Source organism: Rattus rattus, chromosome 2, assembly GCF_011064425.1.
Source record: "Rattus rattus isolate New Zealand chromosome 2, Rrattus_CSIRO_v1, whole genome shotgun sequence".
Lineage (NCBI taxonomy): Eukaryota > Metazoa > Chordata > Mammalia > Rodentia > Muridae > Rattus > Rattus rattus.
Window position 1 is genome coordinate 14,439,894 of NC_046155.1, and position 24,857 is coordinate 14,464,750.

Here is a 24,857-nt window from a genome sequence, read left to right on the forward strand (position 1 = left end):
TTATACATTTTCACCCCTCAAACTATTTATTAATAAAGGGCAATGATCCACACAGATCCCATATTGATAAAAACTCAAGGCAAAGGCAGCCTGGGCCCCAAGCCCTCACTTACTCCCCAAAGTCTTCTTTCTTTGCATTCCTCCACTCCCTGTTTTCCAGCTGTGGCCAGCATGTCAGCAAGTGTACAACCTCTTCCACTATGCAGACCCTCCAGCCTCCCACCTAGAACTGATGCTAAAGGAGCACTTTCACACCTTGTCACCCTCCAACACTGCTCTCACTGGGGGAAGGGTGCTCCACACTGCTGAGTGAGGCTCCCCAGGAAGGTGGAAAGTTGACTTTTCAAGTTGGGGATAGCTGCTAAACCACAGCCCTCTGATCCCAATGTGGCAAGACTGACTTCTATCTGTCAGAGCCTCCTGAGGGGTTCCCAGCAACAATCAGGGTCATACTCCTTACTTCCTTACTGCCTGGGGGCTCCAACTCAACAAGGAAGGAGTTAAAGGCCTTCTCCAAGTTGGGACGTTGTAGACTGGGCCCATTGTGGTAGGCAGGTACACAGAGATGTCTGGGAGTATGGGAGGAAACACCCTCAGAATGGCCCATCTCCTTGCTGTATCCTTGCATCTTGTCATATCCTGGTCCTCAAACAGTGTAATTTGTGTCAGCACATGTAGAGAAGACCCACTTGAATGTCTGCTCTTGTTCTCTCTGCCTCCAGTCAAGTCAGTGCAGAGCAATCCAGAGCTGGAGAGTAGACCTGAACCCTCTCCCTGACACAGACAGCATCCTCGTGACCAGTATCCCTATTTCTGTGCACACCTGGTAGGTTGGGTCCCAGCAGAGCCCAGGCTGTGCTGAGTGTGTGTATCCTACATCTCCTGGTGACTGATGTCTGCTTGGCTACTTACTGTCCATTTGTCCTGTACCCACCTCATGTCCTCTCTGGCCAAAGAGTCTGTGTGATTTTGGTAGCAAGGACATGACCATGGGAAGTTAAGACTTGGTGCCTCCTTTCTGTATACAATGATTCAGAAGCTGAGGTGACCCTAACTCAAAGTGGTCACAGCGCCCCAGACAGACAGAGGCTGTCCCAGCATCAGACAGCATGTAACTTTCCAAGGCTATTTTACCTTCCTGAGGCTGGAGGTTCCAGAATTGTCAAACCAAGTTCCCTCTGTTCTTTCTTTTGTTTCTCTGAGCCTGCTTGCCTGTCATCAGCCTTGGAAAACCTGCTTTGAATGTACCTTGCCCTCCCTTTCCCCAGAACATGACAGCTAACCACCAGATCAATGAGACAGCTGCCAATGAGGACAGCCCACAGGCTATGACAGGCTGGTTCACTCACAGGCCCTGGGACATAGTCACCCTAACTGGGTTTCAGATGGATGTACATATCATAATGCAGCCACCCTCCAGTGAATGCCTGTACCTAGACACTCTAGTGACCAACAGCAATGGGTATATCTCCTACACCATTCCAGAGACATACTGCCTAGAAGGCACACTTCTACCTCATAAGATGGTGGTCTGGCATGTGTCTTTGGTGGGTCAAGCAGAGCAGGGCCAGCCTCCTGGGTATAGGAGGAGGTGGATGGGGAAGGGGTGGGTGGGTGGGTACTCCGGCTGGTTCTGATGAACTATACCTGACAACTAGGGAGACCATACTCATGCTCACAGCTACATCTGTGCTTCCCCAAGGGCACAGTTAGTGGTCCTTAGTATTAATGGAATCTTTGCTGTCAGTGTGTCTATCATGGGTTGTATTCCCAAGGAGCACACAAGGACTATGGACATGGTTTGCTGAGTGGCCCAAAGGGGCCTGATGTGAGCTGAAGGCCAAGTAGAAGAAGAAACGTATTACACAGTACAGCCTTGAGGACCTGGTGCCATACTGACTGGTGTGCCCTTGAGCAAGCTGTTGTCATGCCTTATGCCAGTCCAGTTCCAAGGATGTTTCTTTGAGGGCACCTAGGATACCTGGCACAAGCTCAGTTATCAGTGAGGTTTTAACACTGTCATTCACTGTTGTCCAACCCCTGGCCAAGATATACTTTGTATGCAGTGTTAGGCATCGGACCCTGGGCCCCACTCATACAAGGCAGTGTAAGCCCTCTACCGTGTGTTACATTCTACTTTTCTCTCTAAATTGCCCAGACTGCCATGAAGTTGCCATCCTCCTGCCTCATGATTATCTAGGATCAGGGCAGCTGGCTCCACAAGACTCATCTGAAGACATACTTTTCAGAGGCTCAAATGAGCTCTAGCTGGGCAACAGAGAGGGAGGCTTTAGAAGAACATGAACAACCATGGGATACCATGCTTGCCCCTTGCCTACACAAACACTGTCAAGACCTGGGGTAGCTCATCGTCTATGAAACCGGCCAGCCCCACATGGCCAGCCCCACATGCAGAAGTAGTGGCTGGCTTAGCACAGCTTCTCACACAATGTGGTGTCCTTCTGTGATGGCCTGGTGTACAACCTGCTGCGGTGCAGGGCTAACTTCCTGAAGCTTCTCATCTCTCCTATGATATATTCTTACTGACAGTTTCTTTTAAAAAGAATCCCCCAAAGCTTCATTAAATGGGCTTTAAAGAACTTGAAGAATTTAAATAGTTTTAAAAAAAAGATTTATTTTTCTTCAGGGTTTTTAGTAAAATTTTCATCAATACAATACATTGAGTACCTACAATGTAACCGTCTAGAGCCCAACTACAATGAATGACTAGGAAAAACAAAACAACAACCTCTTGTATATTTATAACCAGAAAAGCTAAGTTTGAGTTCAGGTTTCTGGGGAAAACATGGCAGCTGTCCATTTGCAGTGGTAGTGGAAACCTGTGGTGCTTAGTGTGAAGGAAGAAAATCAAGCACAAGGCTCATAAATATGGTGAGCCAAACAGACTGTAATTCTACAGTGGTCTAACAGGTACGACCCTTAGACCAAGGGGGACACTGCTTGTTTAAATATTCCAAACACACACTCCTGGGGCTTCAAGGTTGATCTGTACCAAGAACTCTCAACTTATCCACTCTAGTACCTCTAATGGTTACTTACTTGGTGACCATCAACAGTGCCTGAAGAAAGGACTGTACCTCTTCCCTACAAGAGCCCTTCCATCTCCTCTCAGTTCATATGGAACTCAGAGGCATTTGAGCTGTTATTTGATTAATCCCATGACCTTGTTATTTAGTCACTGCCTGCAATAGACTAATCTTTCACCTTCACGGTTCTTGGTCAACAAAACTTGTTAGTCAGTCAATCACTATTTGCAGAGCATACACAGGTACATAAAATTTTATGGTAATTGATATTTATATCTTCAACTCTCAAGGAACTCAAAGTCTAATTTGCCTTGTTTCCCTTATTAATAAGCCAAATATTTACTGAACAACTTGGCTTATGGAGCCAGCACTGTTTGATGCAACTGGGACATTTGGGGTAGTCTGTAGTAAAGTTAGGTACAGAAGGAAGAACCCTGAGTTTTAGTCAGCAGGTAGAAAACAAAAAACAGAGTCAAGGTCAGTCAGGTATGCTTACCACTAAAGGGCAGGTGAAATGGGGAGAAAAAGAGCACAAGGAGACACGAAGGTGACAAGCAAGTACCTATGTAACACTGAATTCACAAGCAAAGGAAACTAGAGAAGACATTAGCGAATTACATTTATTTACTCTTTCAATAAATAAACTTGCATTGTGAGCATCAACTGTGAACTATGCATTATTTAAGGCACTGAAAGTTATATCTTTGCTTGCTTCTTTGTTTTTGAGACAGGGTTTCTCTGTGTAGTTCTAGCTATCCTAGAACTAGCTCTGTAGACTAGGTTGACCTTGAACTCAAAGATCTGCCAGTCTCTGCCTCCTAAGTGCTGGGATTAAAGATGGATGCCACCACTGCCCCGCTTTGGAAGTTACTTCTATTAATGAATATTCATAGTTGGTGGGGAGTGCTAACTGGTTCAGCCACTGGAAATTATTGTGAAGGTTCCTGAAAAAGCTGATCTATACCACCACTTTTGGGCTTATACCAAAGGGACTCTACATCTTACTACAGAGATACTATTCATCCATGTCCATTTCTGCTCTATTCCTAACAACCAGGAAATGGAAACACCCTAGGTGTCAATCAGTGAATGATGGATAATCAAAATGTGGTACAGTATACAACGGACTATTTACTCAGCTGTTGAAAAATATTATGAAAATTGCAGGTAAATACATGGAACTAGAAACAATCATCCTGAGTAAGGTAACTCAGACACCAAAAGATACAAGTACTGCAGGTTTTCTCTTATATATGAGTATCAGCGTTAACATTTTAAATGTGTATGTGTGTTCTATTCAGAATAGCTAGAGTTAGGTAACTAGTAAGTGACTAAGGGTCTTCCAAGGAAGGGGAAATAGAATGGAAAGGAATAATGGGGAAACTAGGAGGGTTAAATGGGGAAGGTGGTGGGAGGGCACAGTAGAAAAGGGAATATTGGAAGGAATAATTAACTTTGAAGGTCTTTTTATGTGCACCATATAAAAATACCATATAGAAGATTCCTAAATATATAAAATATAGAAAAGGAATTTAAATGGAGTCAACCATACGATAGCAGAGACAATGTTGCAACTAGACATTACATGCTTCCAAACAAAACCTGAAGTACCAGGAGTGGGTGTGCAACTTCTTGACTAAAGGTACCATAGTCAACTCCGCCCCCTGCTCAACATTAGAGGTTACTGTCCATGCTATTCGCTAGGCTTCTACAACCTGATGGGTAGACCCTATTGCTGAAGTACTTGTTATCACAACTTTAAAAATATGGAAAAACTGAGCTGCTATGCAACTAGAAGCTTCACCTCCTATTGATTATTGTTCATAATGCCGGAAGGCACTGTACATGCTACTGAAGGAGAAAAGTAATCATAAACCTCATCTAGCTACAATCCCTTTGCACTGGAATAGCAACTTGCCTGAAAAATATACCCACTGATATGACAGAGGCACAAATCTGATGGGAGTAACCAACTACTGTCTGATTAAAGTTAAGGTTCACACCAGAAAATGATCTCAGACCTGACATTGTTGACACATTCAAAAATCTAAAATGAGAAAGGTCATGGGTCTTAGGGGAAACCTACTAGTTATTTTGCTAAATGAACATAGCAGTAAAACGACTCCTAAGGACATATTGTTATAGACCCACAGATCAGTACATTGCTCAGCCCTCATCAGAGACGCTGTCTTGTAGCAAGTGGTAATTAACATAGAGACACACAGCTGAACAATGTGCAGAGTGTGAAAGACTTTGGCGTGCTCAGGTGTCTGTATCACACCCCTTCCCTCAAGGCTCAAAATCTATGTGCAAGAGGCAGGAAGATTCTAAGAGCCAGAGGTAGTGGATGATTCCAAGGGAGCAGCACTTTGAGACCCAATAAAGCTGATAAACATATGAACTCAGTGACTATGATGGATATGACCTGCGAAGTTCAAGCCAGATAAAATTCCACCATGGAAAAGGTGAAGTGGGCACAGGGCCACAACTAAGTAAGATGCTATTTATAAACAACAACTTACAAAAGAGGAAAAATGTCAGTGGAGCAGTACTAAGTGTAACAGCCATTCTGCAGGGTGGGCCTTGTGCTCAGAAGCAGTTTGGCCAACGTAATATGGAATCTACATGCATTTGTATATATGTGTGCTTTTTTTGTTTGCTTTGTTGAGAAAGACCATGAAGTTGGGTGGGTAAGAAGGTTCTAGGAAGAGTGAGGGAGGGCAAGATTATGATCAAAATGTGCTTTGTTTAAAAGGGCGAGGCAGCATCAGATATGGTATCTTATACCAACTAGACTTTTCAACCCCACAACTATAATCATTATTTCTGAACATTATACTAAAAAAAAAAAAAAAAAAAAAAAAAAAAGGAAGATATGTTCTGCTTCTATTCTTACAGGACTCATATTCAAATAGAAGAGGCAGACAATGGCTATAAGTAAGCTTTCAAAAGCTGGGCATGATGGTGCCCCTCTCCAACACCAGTCTCTTTCTTAGGAGGCAGAGGTGGGAGGATCAACAACTTCAAGACCACTTGGGGTACACGGTGAAACTCTATCTCAAAAAAAAATTAGAGGAAAATGACAACAGGGAGGGAGGCAAAAAGGGATGTGACTTAATGACAAGAGTTATCAGGGCAGAATGCTCTGTTATAAGGGCATCTAACGAATATGTAAAGTGAGACAGTGAGTCACAGTAAGTGATAGAGGAGGATCAGTGTGACTAAATGTCTAACAGCCAAGCAGCCAGGGCAGCCTCTGGGAGAGGGAGACTTCTGTGGCTACTCAGTGAAGTCTGGATAGTGCAGGAGACTGGGGATGCAGCTTATGTGTGGTATGTTTAATTTCAGGAAAGATGCTAATCAAAGGTTGTGTGTGTGTGTGTGTGTGTGTGTGTGTGTGTGTGTGTGTGTGTGTGTGTGTGTGTGTGTGTGCGCGCGCATCCCCGCCCCTGCGTGCGCATGTATCAAGGCAAGAATGTTTTCTAAGGGGGAAAAAAAGTTCCTTCCTTCCTTCCTTCCTTTCAAGATTGAAATACTACTCTAAAAGTTTTCTTTTTCAATTTTCTAATCCAATTAGAACTGTGTTTAGGCGGTGAGAACAGAAGAGTACAAGTATACCGAAACTAAGACTGTGGAAAGGATGTGATGAAATTAGAATATACAAAGAGGCTGGAAGAGGTGTGTTGTACTTGGTCTGTTATCACTCCAGGGGAGTGTGAACAGACATTCCAAATGCTCAGCTCAAGTAAAGAAGCCAAATGAGCAAACTACCTTTTCTAGAAATAGAACGGAACAGAAGACTGTCCTGATTTTTTTGAAGTTTTAGCGTGTCTGTTCTTTACATGTTCAAATTCTAATCATGTAAGTTTGCATATAAACATCACACTTTCTGAACAACTGCCTTAAAATCAGCAACAGACAGAAGTCTTGACTGCCTGAGTTGCCTTCCCAACTTACATTTTATATGAAGGCTTGATTTTTTTTTTCTAAACAGGACACACAAAACTAAACCTTACTATGCCTTATCTTTTGCTAAGGGAAAATGAAAACTATTTTGACACTACTCAGCAAAGGCCCAATTCCAAAATGAAAGCAAGTACCAGAGCTTTGTAGACAACGAATCCAAAGGGACAAAAAGTACTCAGGAACTCTTCGTTCTTTGCTTCTCTGCTCTCTCCCCTCTGTCCCTGTCCCTTCTCTCCCCATCTTCCTCCCACCCTCCCACCCCCCGCCATGTGCCCATGTCTGGCCTCCTTTAAGTACCCCACCCCCTTTCCACTCTTCTTCTCTCATTAAACCTTTCCACGTGGGGAAAAAAAGTACTCACGGTTTTCCTCCTGGAATGCCTGTCAAGTTTGGAGGTATTGCTGGCACACGCATGTGATGGTGTGGATCAAATCCCACCTAAAATTATTCCCATGCAAAACAACAAATAGATTTATTTGTTATGCTTTGCACAATATGGCACCTAAAGCTTAGGATCACAGATAATTTGAAAATACAATTTCAAATTTCAGCAGTATCTATTGATTTAAAATGACAGGATTTAGTGGTCCTTAATTCAGAACTGGAACATACAAAAATGTACTATTGATTATTGAGACTTATGACAGAAACAAAGGCTTTATTATGTTTATTCTCTTATGTGGTCGAATTTGGTAGTTTCAAATTTCAAAATGACCACTAAATTTTAAGAAATCATAAACTTTCTCATCCTCCCAAAGAAAATAGATCAAAACATAATCACATGTATCTTTATAACGCTCAATCCTTTTATAAATATATAGGCAACATTAAAAAGAATGCTGTGTGTTCTGAAACTCTAATTCTCAGAAGCATGTAAACCTACCACAGGTGATCTTCCATAGGCTGCCGCTGCCGCTGCTGCTGCCGCAGCTGCACTCATCTGTGGGGAGATGTTGTGAAGCCCAGCATAGGCGGCTCCAGGGCTGGTCAGCTCTCCATTCATCCCAGCATGGGGCACAATCCCAAATGGGGTTGGATATGGACAAGGTACAGCCATTGGGGTCCTCAGGCTGGATGCTGAAGAGAAAGTCAAGACCACAGAAAATAGCAGTTGCACCTTCTTCAGTTGGTTAACAATACAAGCCATAGTTCGAATGAACCGATTTTACTATTCTCAAAATCATTCAAGCCTTTGAGGTGGTTCAATCATTTATCCCATTTTTTTGGAACACTTAATAACCTGTTAGACATGGATGGGGCCACATGCTTGATTCGGAATACTTACCTTCTCCAACACAGTCAGTGCTGGTCATTACTACTTTTAACAGATTGTATTACTTAAATTACTTAAATTTTTAAAAAGTATAAATAAATATACACCATTTTTTCCTTACTAACCTAAGGGGTCCACACCTGGTGGCTTTCCAGGTACAGGCCTCAGTCCGGGAGTAGAGTTACTGCCAGGGGTAGGTGCATCAGTCCGTGGAGTAGGGGTATTGGACTTTGAAACAGGAGTAGTAGACTTTTCATTCTAACAAGAGATAGAACATATCAGCCATGAGAACATGATTTTAAGAGTTACTTTTATATTAAAAGAGCAATTCTCATATCTCAGTTATAAGATATCTCAGTCTTATATCAGTTAAAAGTAGCTGGCAAAGAACCAAGAAGACACAGTTTAGGGAAAATTGAACTGAAGTTGAACTCAAGAAGTTATTTATAAGAACCTGGTCCCAATTGGAGGCCAAAGAAATTCAAACATGCATCCCAAAAGTGGGCCATGGTTAAGTCAGGTCCCTAGTACACTGTTCACATCCTAAGAAGTTCCATACCTGACTCACTGCTCTCAGAAAACCCACACATGAATACCATAGATCCCAGAGGAGAAAGGAGAGGCCATAAAAAGACAACCAGAGTTCCAGAAGAAAGGACAGAGGTTGAACCCAAACCTCAATCTAGCCTTCCATCCATTCTAAACACATATATTCTTTATCTGCACACACACTGAAGAATCCCCTGATCCGTCAGCTGTGAATTCAAAAGGTCACTGAAGAACACATATGGCTTTTTAAAAAATGAAAATGGGTGGTGAGGAGAAAAGGGGATTTACGACACACAAATGCAATCAACTCCACAGCCCTGTACAGGAGGAGGTGTGGGAAGATATGCAGACTGCTGGGAAGTTCAGTGTGGCATTTGTGTTGAGTCAAAACAGCCTATATTAGTGAGAGAGTACTTAGGCAGAAGCTAAGACTACTGCAGCTGTGTCTAGCTTGGCAATTCAAATGAAGCTACTAATAAAATGACAGTTAAATTCCAAAGAGAGTTCACCACAAACCACAGGCAATCAGACCATCACACTAACTCCAGTGTGTACTTTTCAACTTCACTATAACATTTTCCTCTTATTTTCATCCACTTATCTTTCCTTTAAGCTTACAGACTCAGAAGCAAATACCATCAAGTTAGTAAACCTTTCTGGTCCAAACATCTTTTCTAATTAAGCTAGAAATCTAAGCCCCAGAGATAAATGAGAAATACAAAAAAAATTGAAAACCCAAAACCCAGTAACTATTTTGGAAGTGGTAATTGTGGTTAGGGAGTAGCTTACAAGGCTAAGCTCTTTGGATTTGGAGGAAGGAGTACTGCTGGAAGATGCAACAGAAGCAGGGCTGATGGGAGCATCTTTCTTGAGGAGGCGTGTCTTGTCCAGGCCATTCTCCCTTGGGGAATGTGCTGGGCTTCCTCGAGGGGAAGATGGATCCTACAAAGACAAACACGTAAGACTGATAACTGACTCACAGCACTGAAGAAGTCCCTTTACTGGGGACACTTCTAACTAAAAGCACTTAGTAACTTGCTTAAAAGTACAAAACTAAACTTTAATGAATTAAAGTTAATGAACTTAAAGAATTAACTGAATTTACTAGAGGAAACATCTGGTATTGAGGTGAACAAAGCAAAAATCATAAACTCCTTGAGTCTACAAGGAATATCAATCAAATCAGTAGGATGAGTGGTGGGAAAGACAGTGTCCGCTGGAAGGAAGGAGCAGCTCTTTTGAAAGCCCAGCAATGTATAAAGTCGGTAGTAATTTCTCATAAGCACTTTGGACACTTGTCTTTGTCATAGCTGCAGAGGGCTAGCCACAAACATACCTCATTGGACACATCAACTACCAAGTTGTCATCACTCTTCTCACCATCACTGTCCTGCAGAGAGGATTGAGAGGCATCATTTCCAGCCCCAGGGAAAAAAGTGCTATCAATTTCAGCTCCATTATGTGTCCACACGAGGTCCTTATGTTTGATGAAAACAGTACCCAACACTTTATGCAAAGTATTCTCTTTATTTTTCATGTTTATGATAAGAGCTAGGTAATGATTCCATTCCCCATTTTGAAAAATATAGTACCATGCCTTCTTACTACTCTAGAACACAGAACACAAACTTTCACGCCCACCTATGCACATCCTACAATGGTGGAGTGTGATTTGGTCTGGCAGCTTTTAATAAATCTGAGTAAGTCACTGTGTGGTTAAGCTGTAAAGTAAAAACCCAGTTTGAACTTCTTGTGAAGCCTGCAGTCCTGCAGGGAACAGAGCAACAAACGCCTGCCTCCACACCTCCTATGCTGCATGTTCTCCCTTCTCTTCTGACAGCTCAGACAGCAGAGGAAAACCAGACTCAAGTCACACCCAGGACACATCTGTACATGCATCTTCCACAAATTTTCTCCCTTTTCTCAATACTCTAGGTACATCCAAACTTCTTAGGTTTTCCATTATTTCTACATCTCTAGCTAATCACATAAAGTTCTACCTACCCTAACAGAATTACCTAGTATATCCGGGTCTTAGATAACCTGCTACAGGAAAGCACTGGGGTCTTGCATACACATGTACACATACACATAAACACAGATAATTGATGGGGAGAGCTTGATACACCAATAAAAATACAGTAATTCTTTAAAAAAATCTTGTAAAGAACAGGTATCCTGTATTCTAAAATTGTATGATAATGGTTAAAATTACCAATTGATAAAAGAACAAGACAAACTAGCCTCCCCCAAAGAAAAGGTGGATGAACTTACATAGCGAGCTGCAATTTCCTTCTCTTCTGTTTTCTGCTTCTTGCTCTCTGAGGAATAGTCTGTAGAGTTCCTGTGTTTCTCAGAACCTCGGAAACTAGCTGATGGGGATACGGAAGAGCTCTGGAATTAAAAATAGAACCAAGACTGAAAAAGATCATTCACTTAACAGAGCAATTAGAGAAATCTTTTTCTTCTGTAGTATATGCCTAGGAAGCTAAGAGGAGACGGGAGAGAAAGGAGAGCACAGGTATAGAAGGAAAGAAGCAGAGAAAGACAAGGAAGAAGGAGGAGCAGAAAAAATACAAAGGGCAGCAGGCTGAGCACAACTCCAAAGGGCAGAGCAGGTCGCAAGCACACAAGCATGAGACACTGTTCAAGGCTTTCGGGGAGTTGGGGAGTGGAGGGAATACAAGAGAAAGCAGGGGGAGAGACAGGATGGTTTCGTGTTTATTTTGTGTCATAAAGTTTACTGGTCGACAGAGAGTATACATTTGAAACTCCCCAGAGAAATTTTCCAGAGAAACTGAATACGATTAAACATAAAGGATAATCAATAATTTTTCAATTAAAAACTAAAATAAGAGGAAAACTAACCATTAACGATTTGAGCAACCAAGTACGGTGGCCATGTGATATACAGATTGTATGACCTTATTCACAGAATATTTTATTCACCCTATATCGACAGTCCAGAATATTCAGAAGTTAAAAAAAAAAAACCCTTGCAAACATTGACTATATTTCTGCATATTCTTCATAAGCGTACTCATTTTGTTTCTGGAAACCTTAAACTCACTGTGGCCAGAACAGAGGAAGAGGGCTCATGCCTCAGACTTCACGTTTGTTCTTTCAACACACACTTAATCTCAAGTGTCTCCATATTGGTGACAGGATTTGAAGCCTGAAAAAGGTGGTTTTTTGTCATGAAAGTCAGCACATGTATGAGAGCTTAAAGCCATGGTTGAAAATGTGAAAAATGAAACTATCCTTTTATTTCTCATGAGTCATCATGTACGGCATGCTAAACTTTAAATGATGCTTTTGGGGGTTGAGTTAGAGGGAGAGTAATATGAACCACTGAGTAAGGAGGTGATCACTGTTAGAAGCTGCCCATCCTAAGCCCGCCCTTACTCTAGGCACCCCTGCTGGGGTTTAGATGAATGCTCTGTAAACTCTATGTACTAGTTCCTATTCTAATATTCAGCAAACGATATCGCATAAAATTCTCAAAGAACAAAAACCACATTAGACACATTGCAGAAGGTCACTGAATGAATCCCACAGAAAATCATTTGAGTAAGACAGGCTGGGGTGCCTTGGAGGGTAAAAGGAAGTTCTGTGCTTTCTTCATCTTATTTCTTTACAACAAGATGTGTTTTCAGACTAATGTGGTGTCTTCCAATGAAGTCTGTGGTGGAGAAGTTGGGGTGTGTGTGTGTGTGTGTGTGTGTGTGTGTGTGTGTGTGTGTGTGTGTGTAACTTTGTTTCTTCTGACACTCTACTTCCAGTCATTTTCACTTTTATCAAAAGAGGAAAAAGCAATTTCTAAATACTTTTGAACATATCCTCAAATATTAATGCTAAAAGGTAATGCCTGTTCAGTCTTAGTACTTATTTACTGGCATATGTGTAAAATCAAATAGCTTTTTTTTTTTCTCTTAAGGTTGTCTCTCATTGTAAAGACAGCTCCTCCTTTCTTTTGTGTGTTTGTGTGTGGTATGTGTGTATACTTGTATATAAGCCTGCGTGGGTGGGTACAGGTATATAGGCACATGGCATGTGCTGTTGATGCTGGCTGTCTCCTTGATGTCTTCAGTTTATTCATTAAGGTAGGTTCTCTTGGTGAATTCAGGGCCTGTCATTTATGCTTGTCTATCTAGGCAGCTTCCTCTACAAATAGGCTGTCTTCCATCTGAGCGTTAGGATTACAGAGGGGCTACCATGACCACCTTTACCAATATGTGGGTTTGGGGGAATCTGAACTCGATGGACTGAGCTATCCATCTCTCAAGGCCCCTGCCAAAATTTTATTGGAGAACAGAGTTACACATTTGATTTTGCTAATAGTTGATTATCACTAGCATTTCAAGGTTAAGCTGTGCAATGAGTACTGAGGTGATCAGTGATACCCGAGTAACATAACAACTCTAGAGTTAAACTGACGCGTGGGTTTTCACTGCAAAGCTTAGAAGTCCAGCACTCTGCTATTGGATGGGCACCTGGGTTTCCTGAGCATGAGAAAGATTTAAATGATGAATAAGACACTGGAAAAGTTTATTTTCATATCTCTTTGGTTATTATAAAAGTTTAGTTAGGTTGGTTATTTTCATAGTTTACTACCTAAGGCACTTATTGGAACTCAAATGTGCCACTGTACATATCTAAACATTTAGGCTTATTCAGAAAAATATTTTCATTACAGTTTATCATACATAAGCAAATATATTACAGTGATCAATTTAGAAGCCAAAGATACTCTGGATGTTATGGTTTTTTAAAGCTTTCCATTTTAACAAAACAAACATCCACTTTTCCCAAGAAAAGAAACAAAATGGTATGTTTAGGGGGGTGGGGAGAAATGGCAGCATAAAAAGAACCCAAGAGAAAAAAACCAAACTTTTAAGTTTCACATGAAAACCCCAACTACACTGGCAGTACAAATGCATTTCAGATATGCCTAGTATTATAAACCAGGCATTTTAAAAAAAAGGGAAAACTCCCAGGCCTTATTCTGAAATCCACCTTAGATTTTACTGAGGCTGTGGGCAAATCAACTGTAGAAGTAGCATCTCCAGCAACTTGAAGTGGGTGGCCCTGGGACACCTGTCCTCCTCCAGATCAAAGATGGCCATGTATGGGAAAGAATTCTATAAAGTACTTTCTAAAGAAAGCCATATTAAGATAATTAGCTAATTTTAATAACAGGGATACTGTAATAGCAGGCAAGAGCATCTCTCAGGAGTCAGTCAGACAGTATGGAGTCTTTAGGACTACAGTCAGCCTTGTAGCCCCAGGAAAGATGTTAACTCTCACCCAGTCTCTTTGTAGTTTGGGATAACAAGATACCATCTCCATCTACTCTGGGCTTCTCTGAGGATGAAGAAAAACAATTTATATAAAGCTTGAGAAATAGTCTTAGGCACACAGCCTAGCTCTTCAACTACAGTAACACTGCTGAGACATCATTGCACAGTGTGGGTCAGTCCATTCTATCTACTACACATGAGGAAAAGGAAGGTTCCTGTGAGGACTATTCTAGGCACTTCTGTAGTACTTCCCTTCAACATAGATATTTCAATGGTCCATAATTATAGGGTTTCAATGAACCAAAACACACCTCTCGACAATTATAATGAAGTTTTGATTCTACACTGCAGAGAAAGGACTATAAATACTATATTCACATGGGATTTTCTAATTTGATTTTAAATGTCTACCAAAGTAATTCTCCTTTCTATTCACAAAGGTACTACAGATAGATACCCCTGTCACTTGCAGATTACAAGCAGAAAGAATATGCTAAAGTTTGAATGCACATCCAAGATAATGAACTAAAAGTGTGCCTTGGCAAGAGAGCTCAGCAGATAAAAGTGCTTACCACTAAGCCTGAAAACATGTGTTTGATCCCTGGAACCCACATTATGGAACATGAGACAGTACTTCTTCAAGTTGTCCTCTGATGTCCTCTGTAGCAAGAATGCACCCCCTCCTACCCCAAACAAACAAACAAACAAATGTGGATAAAACTTCCTAAAACTCATTGGCCATTATTGGTATTGCCTTCATAGCTACTAGATATTAAAGAGCAACTCGGTTTCTTGACACGTAAACAAAAGATAATGAAAAGCCAAAGGACAGCATGAAAATTAGAGTTTGCTGTGTTTTCTAGGCTTTTATTCTCAACAATAATCATATAAATGATAAATTACATGTTACTCTAACTGCAGTGTAATTTCAACACTCTAAAACCTTAGTATGAGTGGGTCATGTAAGTTTATCTTAAGAGAAAAACGAGAGGGAAGCCAAGATACGCAGAGGTCCTTTACTGATGCTACAATGGAAGTCCTGAATCAACATTTTCTCAAACTGAAGACTGAGGCCTACACCAAAAGCAAACAATGCTGACTTCATTTCTTTCAAAAAGATTAGTTTTTAATTTACAAACATGAATGCTTTGCCCGAGGGTATGTATTACACTGAGATATACCTGGTGTCATGAATACCCTGGAACTAGAGTTGTAGATGACTACAAGCCATCAGGTGGGTGCTGGGAACTGTTCCCAGGTCCTTTGCAAGAACAGTAAGTGCTCTAAACTACTGGGCCATGTCCTCCGGTCGCGGAATTCAGAAAAGCCATGGCTTTGCTGTATCACAGTAACGTAGCGCTGCACACTCTACAAATGCTTCTAGAGGTCTTGAAACAAAGGCGACAGCCACAATAAATTCATGTACACCAGAATAACATGGAACCATATGCAGTAGCATTGATTAATATTTTTATTGAATACTATTGCTCAAAATGTTCACATTCTCATTCAGACCCCAAATGAAAATAATCCTCAATCGTGAAAAACATAACACCTTAAAAATAAAAAAACTTGGTCAAAATACAAAAGTCTTTCATGCCAACTCAAATCACATGTAGATTTATGTAAATTAACTAAAAATCAGAGTATACTCTTGTTGACTGTGGCAAAGCTCAGAATCAGTAACTGGTGTTGGCTTACTGCTTATTACACCAAGACTTTTATTTAAATGGCCTGCTTGATTAAGGATGCCATAAAAAAAGCACACTCTGCAGACAATATCACAGAATTTGCTTTTTCAAATTAACATAAATCAAAACTCACCTTCAAAAATGACTGAACTTTCTAAGGACCTGCCCTTGTTAAAAGAATTCTTTAATACAATCTTCACATAATAAAGTCTATTGTTATCACAATCTTTCATCTTTGTAACATTTCCTAAAGGACATACTCTTAAAAACCATTTGTTACTGTCTGTCTCTCTTCTGGTAAGAAAAACTTGACTCAAGACAAAGTGTACATATAGTCAAAAAACACCAAACCAGGGAGACCATTTGGAGTCAGAACCATCAGTTTCAGTGTGGACATAAAGTCAGACAGACTTGGGTTCAAGACCAGCCTGTATCACTTCTGTTATTATCTGGGACAAGCTACTAAAATTTATTGTTTTCATTTTCCAGAGGATGGGAATTGGGTAGAGGCATGACTCTAAGGTCTCTGTAAGAACTGAAGAATTCATATTGTGAACATAGTATTTAGCATCTGTTGAAATAAGCTTGTATGAAAAGCCAGTCCTCATGGACAGTGGTGGAAACTACTGTATAATCTTCACTCACTTATGGGCTCACCCAACAACAATTTATGGAATATATTCTAAGTGAAGAAATAAAGAGGAAAATGAATTTCACAGCTTGCCCCTCCATCAGAAGTCAAAATATTTAACACAAAAGAGATATATACTTTTTTCCTTCATGAAATAGAAACAGTGCTTTGCTATGCAGTCTCTTGTGCTTTGTTTCTGTGGTCTTGGCATTTTTGGTCAGGATAAAATGCCTAATAATTTATAAAGTATCAATACAATTGATTTTAAATTAGAACATTATCTTAATATCCTCTTGAGGTTTCTTGACTGCTATTTCCTCATTCTGGAATAAAACTGTTGGCTTTGCACCAGAAATTTCATTAAATAATTTATTTGTTCTTGCAACTACAGCTGCAAGAACATGATATTTTGATGCCAAAGATATGGGTTTGGTCTGTATACAGGTGACTTAGCTTCTCTCTCACTTGATGCCACTCTATATGTGGACCTAGTTGTGAACTGCATGAGGAAGCAGTGGTGCAGGTGTGTGTGTGTGTGTGTGTGTGTGTGTGTGTGTGTGTGTGTGTGTGTGTGTGTGTGTGTGCGCGCGTGCGCGCGCGCGTGTTTAAATATCAATATAATTCCAACAGCTGCTTTAAAAAAAATTAAAGAAGGGTAAAGACTGAGCACTAAACTTTGGATGGCCTTACCTTTTTCTTGCTCTTTCCATGTTACTATTTCTCCAGTAAACTATTTTAACCTATTTGAAGGCCTAACATATTTTTCTTCCAAGACTGTTAACTCCAAGAACTTCATGTGTTGTGCATGCAAATGTCTAAACAATATCTGACAGCATTTCTGCAGGAACACTGAAAGAAATAACAATCGACCAATTTAAAGAACAGCTGCCTACCTAGTAGGTAAAATTGCTAATCTGAACTCTGGTCTTCATGTTGAGACAAAATGGCTAGTTTTCAGTGATACAGCTAATTAGATTTTCAATAAAAAGTGGGTTGTTTCTCAGAATAGAATTTGTCAATATAAATATAATATAGCCACATATGTATTTTATCTTTTAGTAGTCATAGTAATAAATGTAAAAGTCCCATAAAATTAATTTCAATTACATACATAATCCCAGACATAAAAAAATACCATTAAATATAAGCAATATAAAATGTTTTGAGATATTTTATAATCTCTCTTCTTTAGAACTAAACTTTCAAAGGTTGGTTTGCAGTTTATACTTATAGTTTACCTTATTTTGGACAGGCCATATTTCTGTTGCTTAAAATATGTGTATAGCTATATGTGGCTATCATAATTAGGCAATACAAATGCAAAAGTCGTCAAAGCCACAAAACAAACACCCATTAACACTTCAAGTCTCTAGCACTTAGATAAGACAGATGAACAGTACATGTCTACTTCCCTAATTTTATCCAGAAGTTTCTTCCTTAGAGTAAGCACCTAAGTCTTTTCCCTCTAGAGCAGCAGTTCTCAACCTGTAGTTTGCAACCCCTTTGGAGATTCGAATGACCCTTTTCAGAAATCAAATGACTTTTTTTACAGGGGTCGCCTAATACCATAAAAAAAAAACACTGATCTTTACATTATGATTCATAACAGTAACAAAATAAGTTATGAATTAGCAAGAAAAACAGTTTTGTGATCGGGTTGTCACCACAGCATAGGAACTGTAGTGAAGAGTCAAAGCATTAGGAAGGTGGAAAGCACTGCTCTAGAGGCTGAGGCAAACTCTGCCGAGAAGTTTCTTCTTTGCCTGTTTTTCAGTTTTTCTATTTCAGCAATATTCTGAGGGTTCTTGCCCTGTGAGAGCAGGCCAGGACCCGCAGTGAGTCCCACCTCAGCCTCTCATGTGCTCCTTTCCTGGCCTCAGTTACAGCTGATACACAAACAAGCACAGACCAAGCTCTCGGTCACACGGGATCTTCATTATCTACACCAGAAATTATGTCTGTGTGGCAGGAGTATACCGTTTGACCATATTCTTTTTGGATTGTTGATATTCAATATAATCACTCTGTCATCTCAATAGTTGGTGTGTGTGAGGGAGTGGGGTGGGCAGGAGTTTGTGTACTTACACACCAAAGAATGCAGGCTTTCAAAGGTGGTGATTTTGAAAGTGAGCGTGACAAAGGTATGAGACTAAAAAGGTATTAAAAGCGGAGGCAGTGGAAACCAGAGAGCTGAGATAGAGGTAAGAATGGTACTTGGACCACATAGAGAGTGACACATCAAGTGAGAGAGAAGCTAAGCCACCTGTATACAGATCAAGCTCATATCTTTGACATCAAAATATCATTCAAAGATATTTAACCCCAGAAATTGGGTTAATTCCCTATAAAGTCTGCAGGTTACAATCTTTATGTCTATGTTTCAATATAATTCCTATGTTGACACCTAAAACCTAATGTGTTTGTACCTGGAGGAGGGCCCTCTAAAATGCAATTAAGTCAAGAGTAGGGCCTTAAGAGTTGAATGAGAGATCTTATGGAAGGACAGCTAAAGCAAGCGTCTGTTCTTCCCACTTATATGAAAAGCACAGCCAGGTACTGCTTATGACTCAGGAAAGGTCCTTCCTACAGATTCTTAATAGGAGTTAACTTGACCATGACTTCTGATTCTCCTGAACTGTGGGAGATAGCGTTCTACTGTTTAAACTATCCAGTTTATGTCATGGACTAAGGCAGCCAATGACATTACTTGAGAGAACTACATGAAGAGGCAGGTATACTGTCCTTTCTCTTTTGCTTACTTCTGGAACTTGTCCTGAAAGGCACAGGCCACAAGCCTGGGCCCAGAGTTCACACTGGGCAGCTGGAAGCCAAGAGATCTGCTATGAAAAGGTAAAGAGAACTGGAAAAGAACCCCTTTACTTTCTTCCCCAGATGAAAATATCTGCAGGATGGTTGCACACTTCCCTCGGTGCTTCCTTCAGCTCTCCCTTCTCCTCATCTGGAGAACTCATGTTAATTGTGCCTCTAGAACAAGGTAACAGGAATGTGCCTTACACCTGGCACATCCAGCTTCATAGAACTTGACAAACAATTGTAACAAGAAATCAAGTACAATGGGAGGTGAGAGGGAAGCTGCACTACCTTGCTAATTATAATTAGTGAAGCCTATAGGTTGCTACTGAGCAGGCACTCTGCTGGGCCCAATACAACAAGAAAAAGAACAGGCAAAGGCTCTTAATTAGGAGATATAACCTAAGTTATCAAAAAAGTAAACTAAAATTACAAGTGCAAACATTCTGTGCTACACACTGAGATACATCAGAAGCTGGAACTGAAGCACATGGAGGGAAGAGTGGGGAGGGCATCAGAGGACAGTATGGAAAAGAGTGGTGAGGCCTGGGTTTTATTCGACATGTCAACGATAGGCAGTGAAGATACTCTGATCTTAAAAACGAGTTTAAGATCTTGGAAAAGATTTAAATTCTCAATCATTTTCATCTGCCTCCTCAGTTAAACTAGAGTAAGAATTTTGAAAGCACTATGAACTGATATCTTCACAAACACCTTTTGCAATTAAAAATAAGAACAATTTTAAATGTACAATATAAATTTTGTATGCAAGTTTATTCATGTTAAGTTAAGTTAGCAAAAATTAGAATATCATGCAAGATGGTTTTAGTGGCTGAAGCAGGCTTCAGTCAGCAACTACTACAGCTGGATCACAGAACAAGAAGGATGAGAAGACGGATCAGAGAAGGACGTCAGAGTTGATCTAAATGACTCCCTTTAGAGAAGTATGTATGTGAACACAAAACCGGGAACAGGTTGGTCAGTTATGCCAGTTTCATGCATTTTAAATAGAGAAGGAGTCTGAAGTACTTCATGAGAGTACTCCTAGCCTCAATGAGCTTATAGAGCCATAAGTCATGTGACAAACAGCATCCTTGCATTATCAGAGAAGAAAGAAAAAAATTCAGCGCAAAGGCTTACAACTACACTGGTAAAATCAAGCAGAATGAATTTTCACATAGTATGTATACTAAGTATGATGCTAAACTATAAATACTCACCTTGCATGTGCACATGTGCACTAACAGACATGCACACATACATGCAAAACTTGAAAACATTGAGAAAAGGCTGTTTTTTTTGGTCAATAGGAAGATGATGATAAGAACATAGTAAAACGGTGTTCTCAGGCTTCTAAAGGTGTAATTTAAATTTCCTATCGGTAAAGCACTCTAAGCTGTGCGGATAGAGTACTAAATCCTGGACTAAGGCTCTGTTAGGCATATGAAGCAACTGGGCCAAGTTTTAGAGGTCTAAAATGTTAAGACAAAAGGTTTTCTTTTGTTTAGGATCAGGTCATGGTGAAAGTAAGACAACCTGGTAAGGAATACGCAATCTGAGGTCTCTCTACTGGCTCTCAGCCATTGCAGCCCATAAAGAGAAAAGAGTAGGAGGGAACATGGAGGGAGGGAGGAAAAGAGGGAGGAGAGGGTGTGTTGTGGTGGGGATGACACTCTGGCCCTATCCCAGAGCAATTATATTTACAAAGCTCTGGGGTGATTCTATAGTTGACCACCTCTGACCTAAGGCAGAGTAAGCTAATGGCAAGCCCTGCTGATTGCTATCAATTAGAATGCCTAATCAACTGGAACTGCATACACACTGGCATGAGATCACCTTAGGGACCTCTGCAAGAACACAATTAGCTCAGGGAGTTCCTAGACTTTCTCACCCTACAGCCACTCCTGCCATTATGAACAACAGATAAGAAATTGCAAATTCCAAAGTCACAGTTCAGAGCTGTGAGGGAGCTTCAACCACAACCCTGTCCTGAGATAAAGTGAGGCACTCTTGCCCATTTCTGAATGCCTGAATGGAACGTTCCTATTACATTGTGTCACTCGACAATGCTAACGAAGAGATATATTTTGAATGTGATAATTAAAACAATAATCTGAATGAAGTGGGCATTATGAGATAATTGGCCATCCTCAGATTTTAAGCAAACTGTGGTAAAAGCCAAGGACACTTATCATCAAGGTCAATTACAATAATTGCTTATCTGAATTACATTATTGCTATTGTAAATCCTTATAGGGAAAGGAAAAAAAAGAAAGAAAAACACATACTGGACTGGAATGACCTAGAAGGGGTAGTTCTTGTTGCTCAACTACTGTTAATTTAAAAATTATGACAATCAATTTTTCTGAGCCCCCATTCACATTCAATGCATGTAAATACAGGATTCCTTAGCTAAAATGTTGAAATACATGCTAACACAGAAAAATGAAGTGGCTCTAACTTAACAACACTGGAGACTTAGGAGAACAGAAGTATGGTGATCCAGAGATGATCTGACTATATCCTTGTTCTTTGGCCCCCAGTACGATGAAAGGTTGTAGGACCATCAAGAGATTAGATATTAGATAAAGTAAATATGCAGCAGAGAGAAGGCTGCTCTTAAAAGGGATTATTACACTTTGTGTAGCCCCTGAATCCCTCTAGTTTTCCACCTCACCACATGTATGTTCATGCCATTGTCATGAACTCCCACTAAAGGATGACAAATAAACCCACTCCACTTAAGGTTGGCCTCTAAAACTATGAACCAATGAAATAAATCTTTCTTTTTAAAATACCTAACTTCAGGTATTTGTGACAGCAGAGAACAGAGAAATATAATCCATCATTATGTCTCAGCCTCTAAAACTGTTAGGCCTAAGAAACAGTTTTGTTTGTTTGCTTGCTTAATACCTAGTCTTGCTGGACCATAGTTGTTTATGCCTTTTAATCCCAGCACTCTGCAGGCAAAGGCAAGCAGAGTTTTGTGAATTTGAGCCAGTTTAATCTAGAGTGAGTTCCAGGACAGTCAGGGCTACACAGAGAAAGTCCGTCTCAAAATTAAACAAGCAAACAAACAAACAAACCCTAGCCTTGGATATTTATGACAAGAGAAAAATAATAAAACCCATTATTATATGAGCTACACTTATTTCCCATTAGCATTTCCAAAGGCATTCATGGCTGTCTTTTGTGGAAAGTGGGTCTCTCAAGGAGAGTCAATTTCAGTTTGTAGAAAGATATCTTTTTGTCTTCCACATGCCACTTTAGCTTGTCTAGATTAACCTTTAGGCTCATGTACCAAGTGCCAACCAGAAAATCATCTGGTAAAGCTTTGAAGACTAGAGAGGGGGAAACAAAATCTTTGACCTTCCTTCAGCTAATTGGAATGTGTTTGGCAATCGAAGAGTGTTAAGACTTTAAAATTGTTATTAAACATCAAAGTCTTGATGTTCAGTGTCGACATCAGTCCACTAAACAGTAATAAAAAAAAATTAATTCTGTAAAATGCATTACCTTAAAAGGGCCACTTCTGCTTACGCACTCAAACTATACAATAGGGATGTTTTCAAAATAACCCAAAGATACTATCCACACAGCAGTTCAATTGTTCTGCAGCAAAGTATAGCATTTAATGTAGTATAATTAATACCCAAAATGTCACACTGAGCAAAAGGACTGAGACATCTTACTATAGTTATGTAGATGGCTTTAAGTCACTACTGCTGTGGGATAAAAGAACATGAAAAATACAAAGCAAAGAGCCATAAGAAGGAAACATGGGAAGATGGGATCTAAATTATGTATTACTTTAGATAGAGTGTTTAGTTTCAGCCTCAAAGCATCAACACCAGAAGAAGACAAAAAAGAAATCAGATGAGTTATAAAACAAGAACTGCAAGTAAGAGGTTTTCTCAAGCTCTAAATGCAGTTTTGGACCTTAGATATGCAGTATAAAGAGATGGAGCTACTGGACTATGAAGACAGCTTAGCTTGGGTAGGACTTCTCAACAGGAATAAAGCTTATAGTTCCAATGTTTTCCACTGAATGGGACAGGTAGGTCCCTTCTTTATCTGGGAGGGCCCAGAAAAACCATCTAGTTTCAGAGAGTGTAGTTGGGCCTGTATTTCAGTCACTTGGGAAGCTGAAGCAGGAAGACAGCAAGCCAGTGTAAGAACTTATTAAGACCTCTCATCCCCATCACATTGTATGTGTGAGCACACCCCCCCCACACACACACACTCACTCCCACAAGGGAGTGTAGCTCAGAAGTAGTAATTTGCCTAGCACACGCAAGCAGGGAGGAGGAAGAAGGGGGTTGGTGGTACAAACTTTCAGCAGTTCCCTATCATTGACTAAATCAGCATCTGTGCTGTAACCAAACTGTTTGGTTATTTATCATTCATTAAAATTTGAAAAGCATCTGTGAACCTTCTCCTTTTATATAGAAGGAACCCAAATTTTCTCAAATAAGGCAATTCATATATAACTATAAATAAATGGCTGATAACTTCTACTCAAAAAGTACCACAGGCATTGACAACTTTTCATGGCAACAGTAACCTAGTCGATGAATGCCCAAAGGCCACAGGCAAGCTCACTGCATCACGTACAGTTGGAACCAAGTGCTTCAGAAGGAATGAAAAATATAGTCTACAAATAGCTAACTGAGGTGATCTGCTATAGGCTGAATTGCTCACAGGATGGTGCATACCTCCCTAGTGAAATGTGAATTGTACAATGGCTGATACTCCTTGACCTTTTTACCACTTTTTATACATATGCTCAAATCATACGGAGCCTGCACCCAGCTCAGCACAAAGTGACAACTATAAAAGCTTTAAACATGTATCATGTGGTTTATTACTGTAAATTAGCACCAACAGCAATTGCTACATTAATGAGACAAAACTGACAGATAAACCTCACTCTTCAGTGTGACCAGCAAGATCCTACATCCACGTCACATTCACAGAGATCAGGAGTCAGAATTGTATGCCATCTTTTTGATGAAAGTAATTTAACCCACTACAAGAGCCAACACTATGTATGTAATAAGCTCCAAGTTTTGGTAATCAGTCATTAAGCAACAAAGTTCTTGACAACAAAGAACTTAACTTGAAAAATGTTCTCATTTACATATGTATCTCTCCTAAGAGTGACCTATGTCACATGTCTTAGCAATCCCACTTCTAGACTGTTTTGCACACATGCACCAGCTTCAGAATCATGGTGGAGCTTAGGTCAAAATTTATGTAGTTCTGCCTTTCCTCTCATTCCTGCCACATGTCTTTCTGCTTTGGAGGAAACAGAAAATTCAACTTGTATTAGTTCTTCAAAGAAATAAAATTTATGGCTAAGATCAAAAACTCAGGTGACAGCAAATGCTGGCGAGGATGTGGAGAAAGAGGAACACTCCTCCATTGTTGGTGGGATTGCAGACTGGTACAACCATTCTGGAAATCAGTCTGGAGGTTCCTCAGAAAATTGGACATTGAACTGCCTGAGGATCCAGCTATCCCTCTCTTGGGCATATACCCAAAAGATGCCCCAACATATAAAAAAGACACGTGCTCCACTATGTTCAT

At 40.2% G+C, this 24,857-nt stretch overlaps 1 protein-coding gene across 3 annotated transcripts in view; it reads right to left on the reverse strand.

Moving 5' to 3' along the window:
• Positions 1-24,857, reverse strand: part of Tle4 (TLE family member 4, transcriptional corepressor) — a 133,688-nt gene that overhangs the window by 9,721 nt on the left and 99,110 nt on the right. For all 3 annotated transcript variants that reach the window (XM_032891677.1, XM_032891679.1, XM_032891678.1), the window contains 6 exons: positions 11,110-11,229; positions 10,172-10,225; positions 9,625-9,777; positions 8,412-8,544; positions 7,897-8,090; positions 7,375-7,451 (listed from right to left, as the gene is read on the reverse strand). In XM_032891677.1, the coding sequence (XP_032747568.1) occupies positions 7,375-7,451; positions 7,897-8,090; positions 8,412-8,544; positions 9,625-9,777; positions 10,172-10,225; positions 11,110-11,229 (731 nt within the window). The remainder of the gene's footprint in view (positions 1-7,374; positions 7,452-7,896; positions 8,091-8,411; positions 8,545-9,624; positions 9,778-10,171; positions 10,226-11,109; positions 11,230-24,857) is intronic.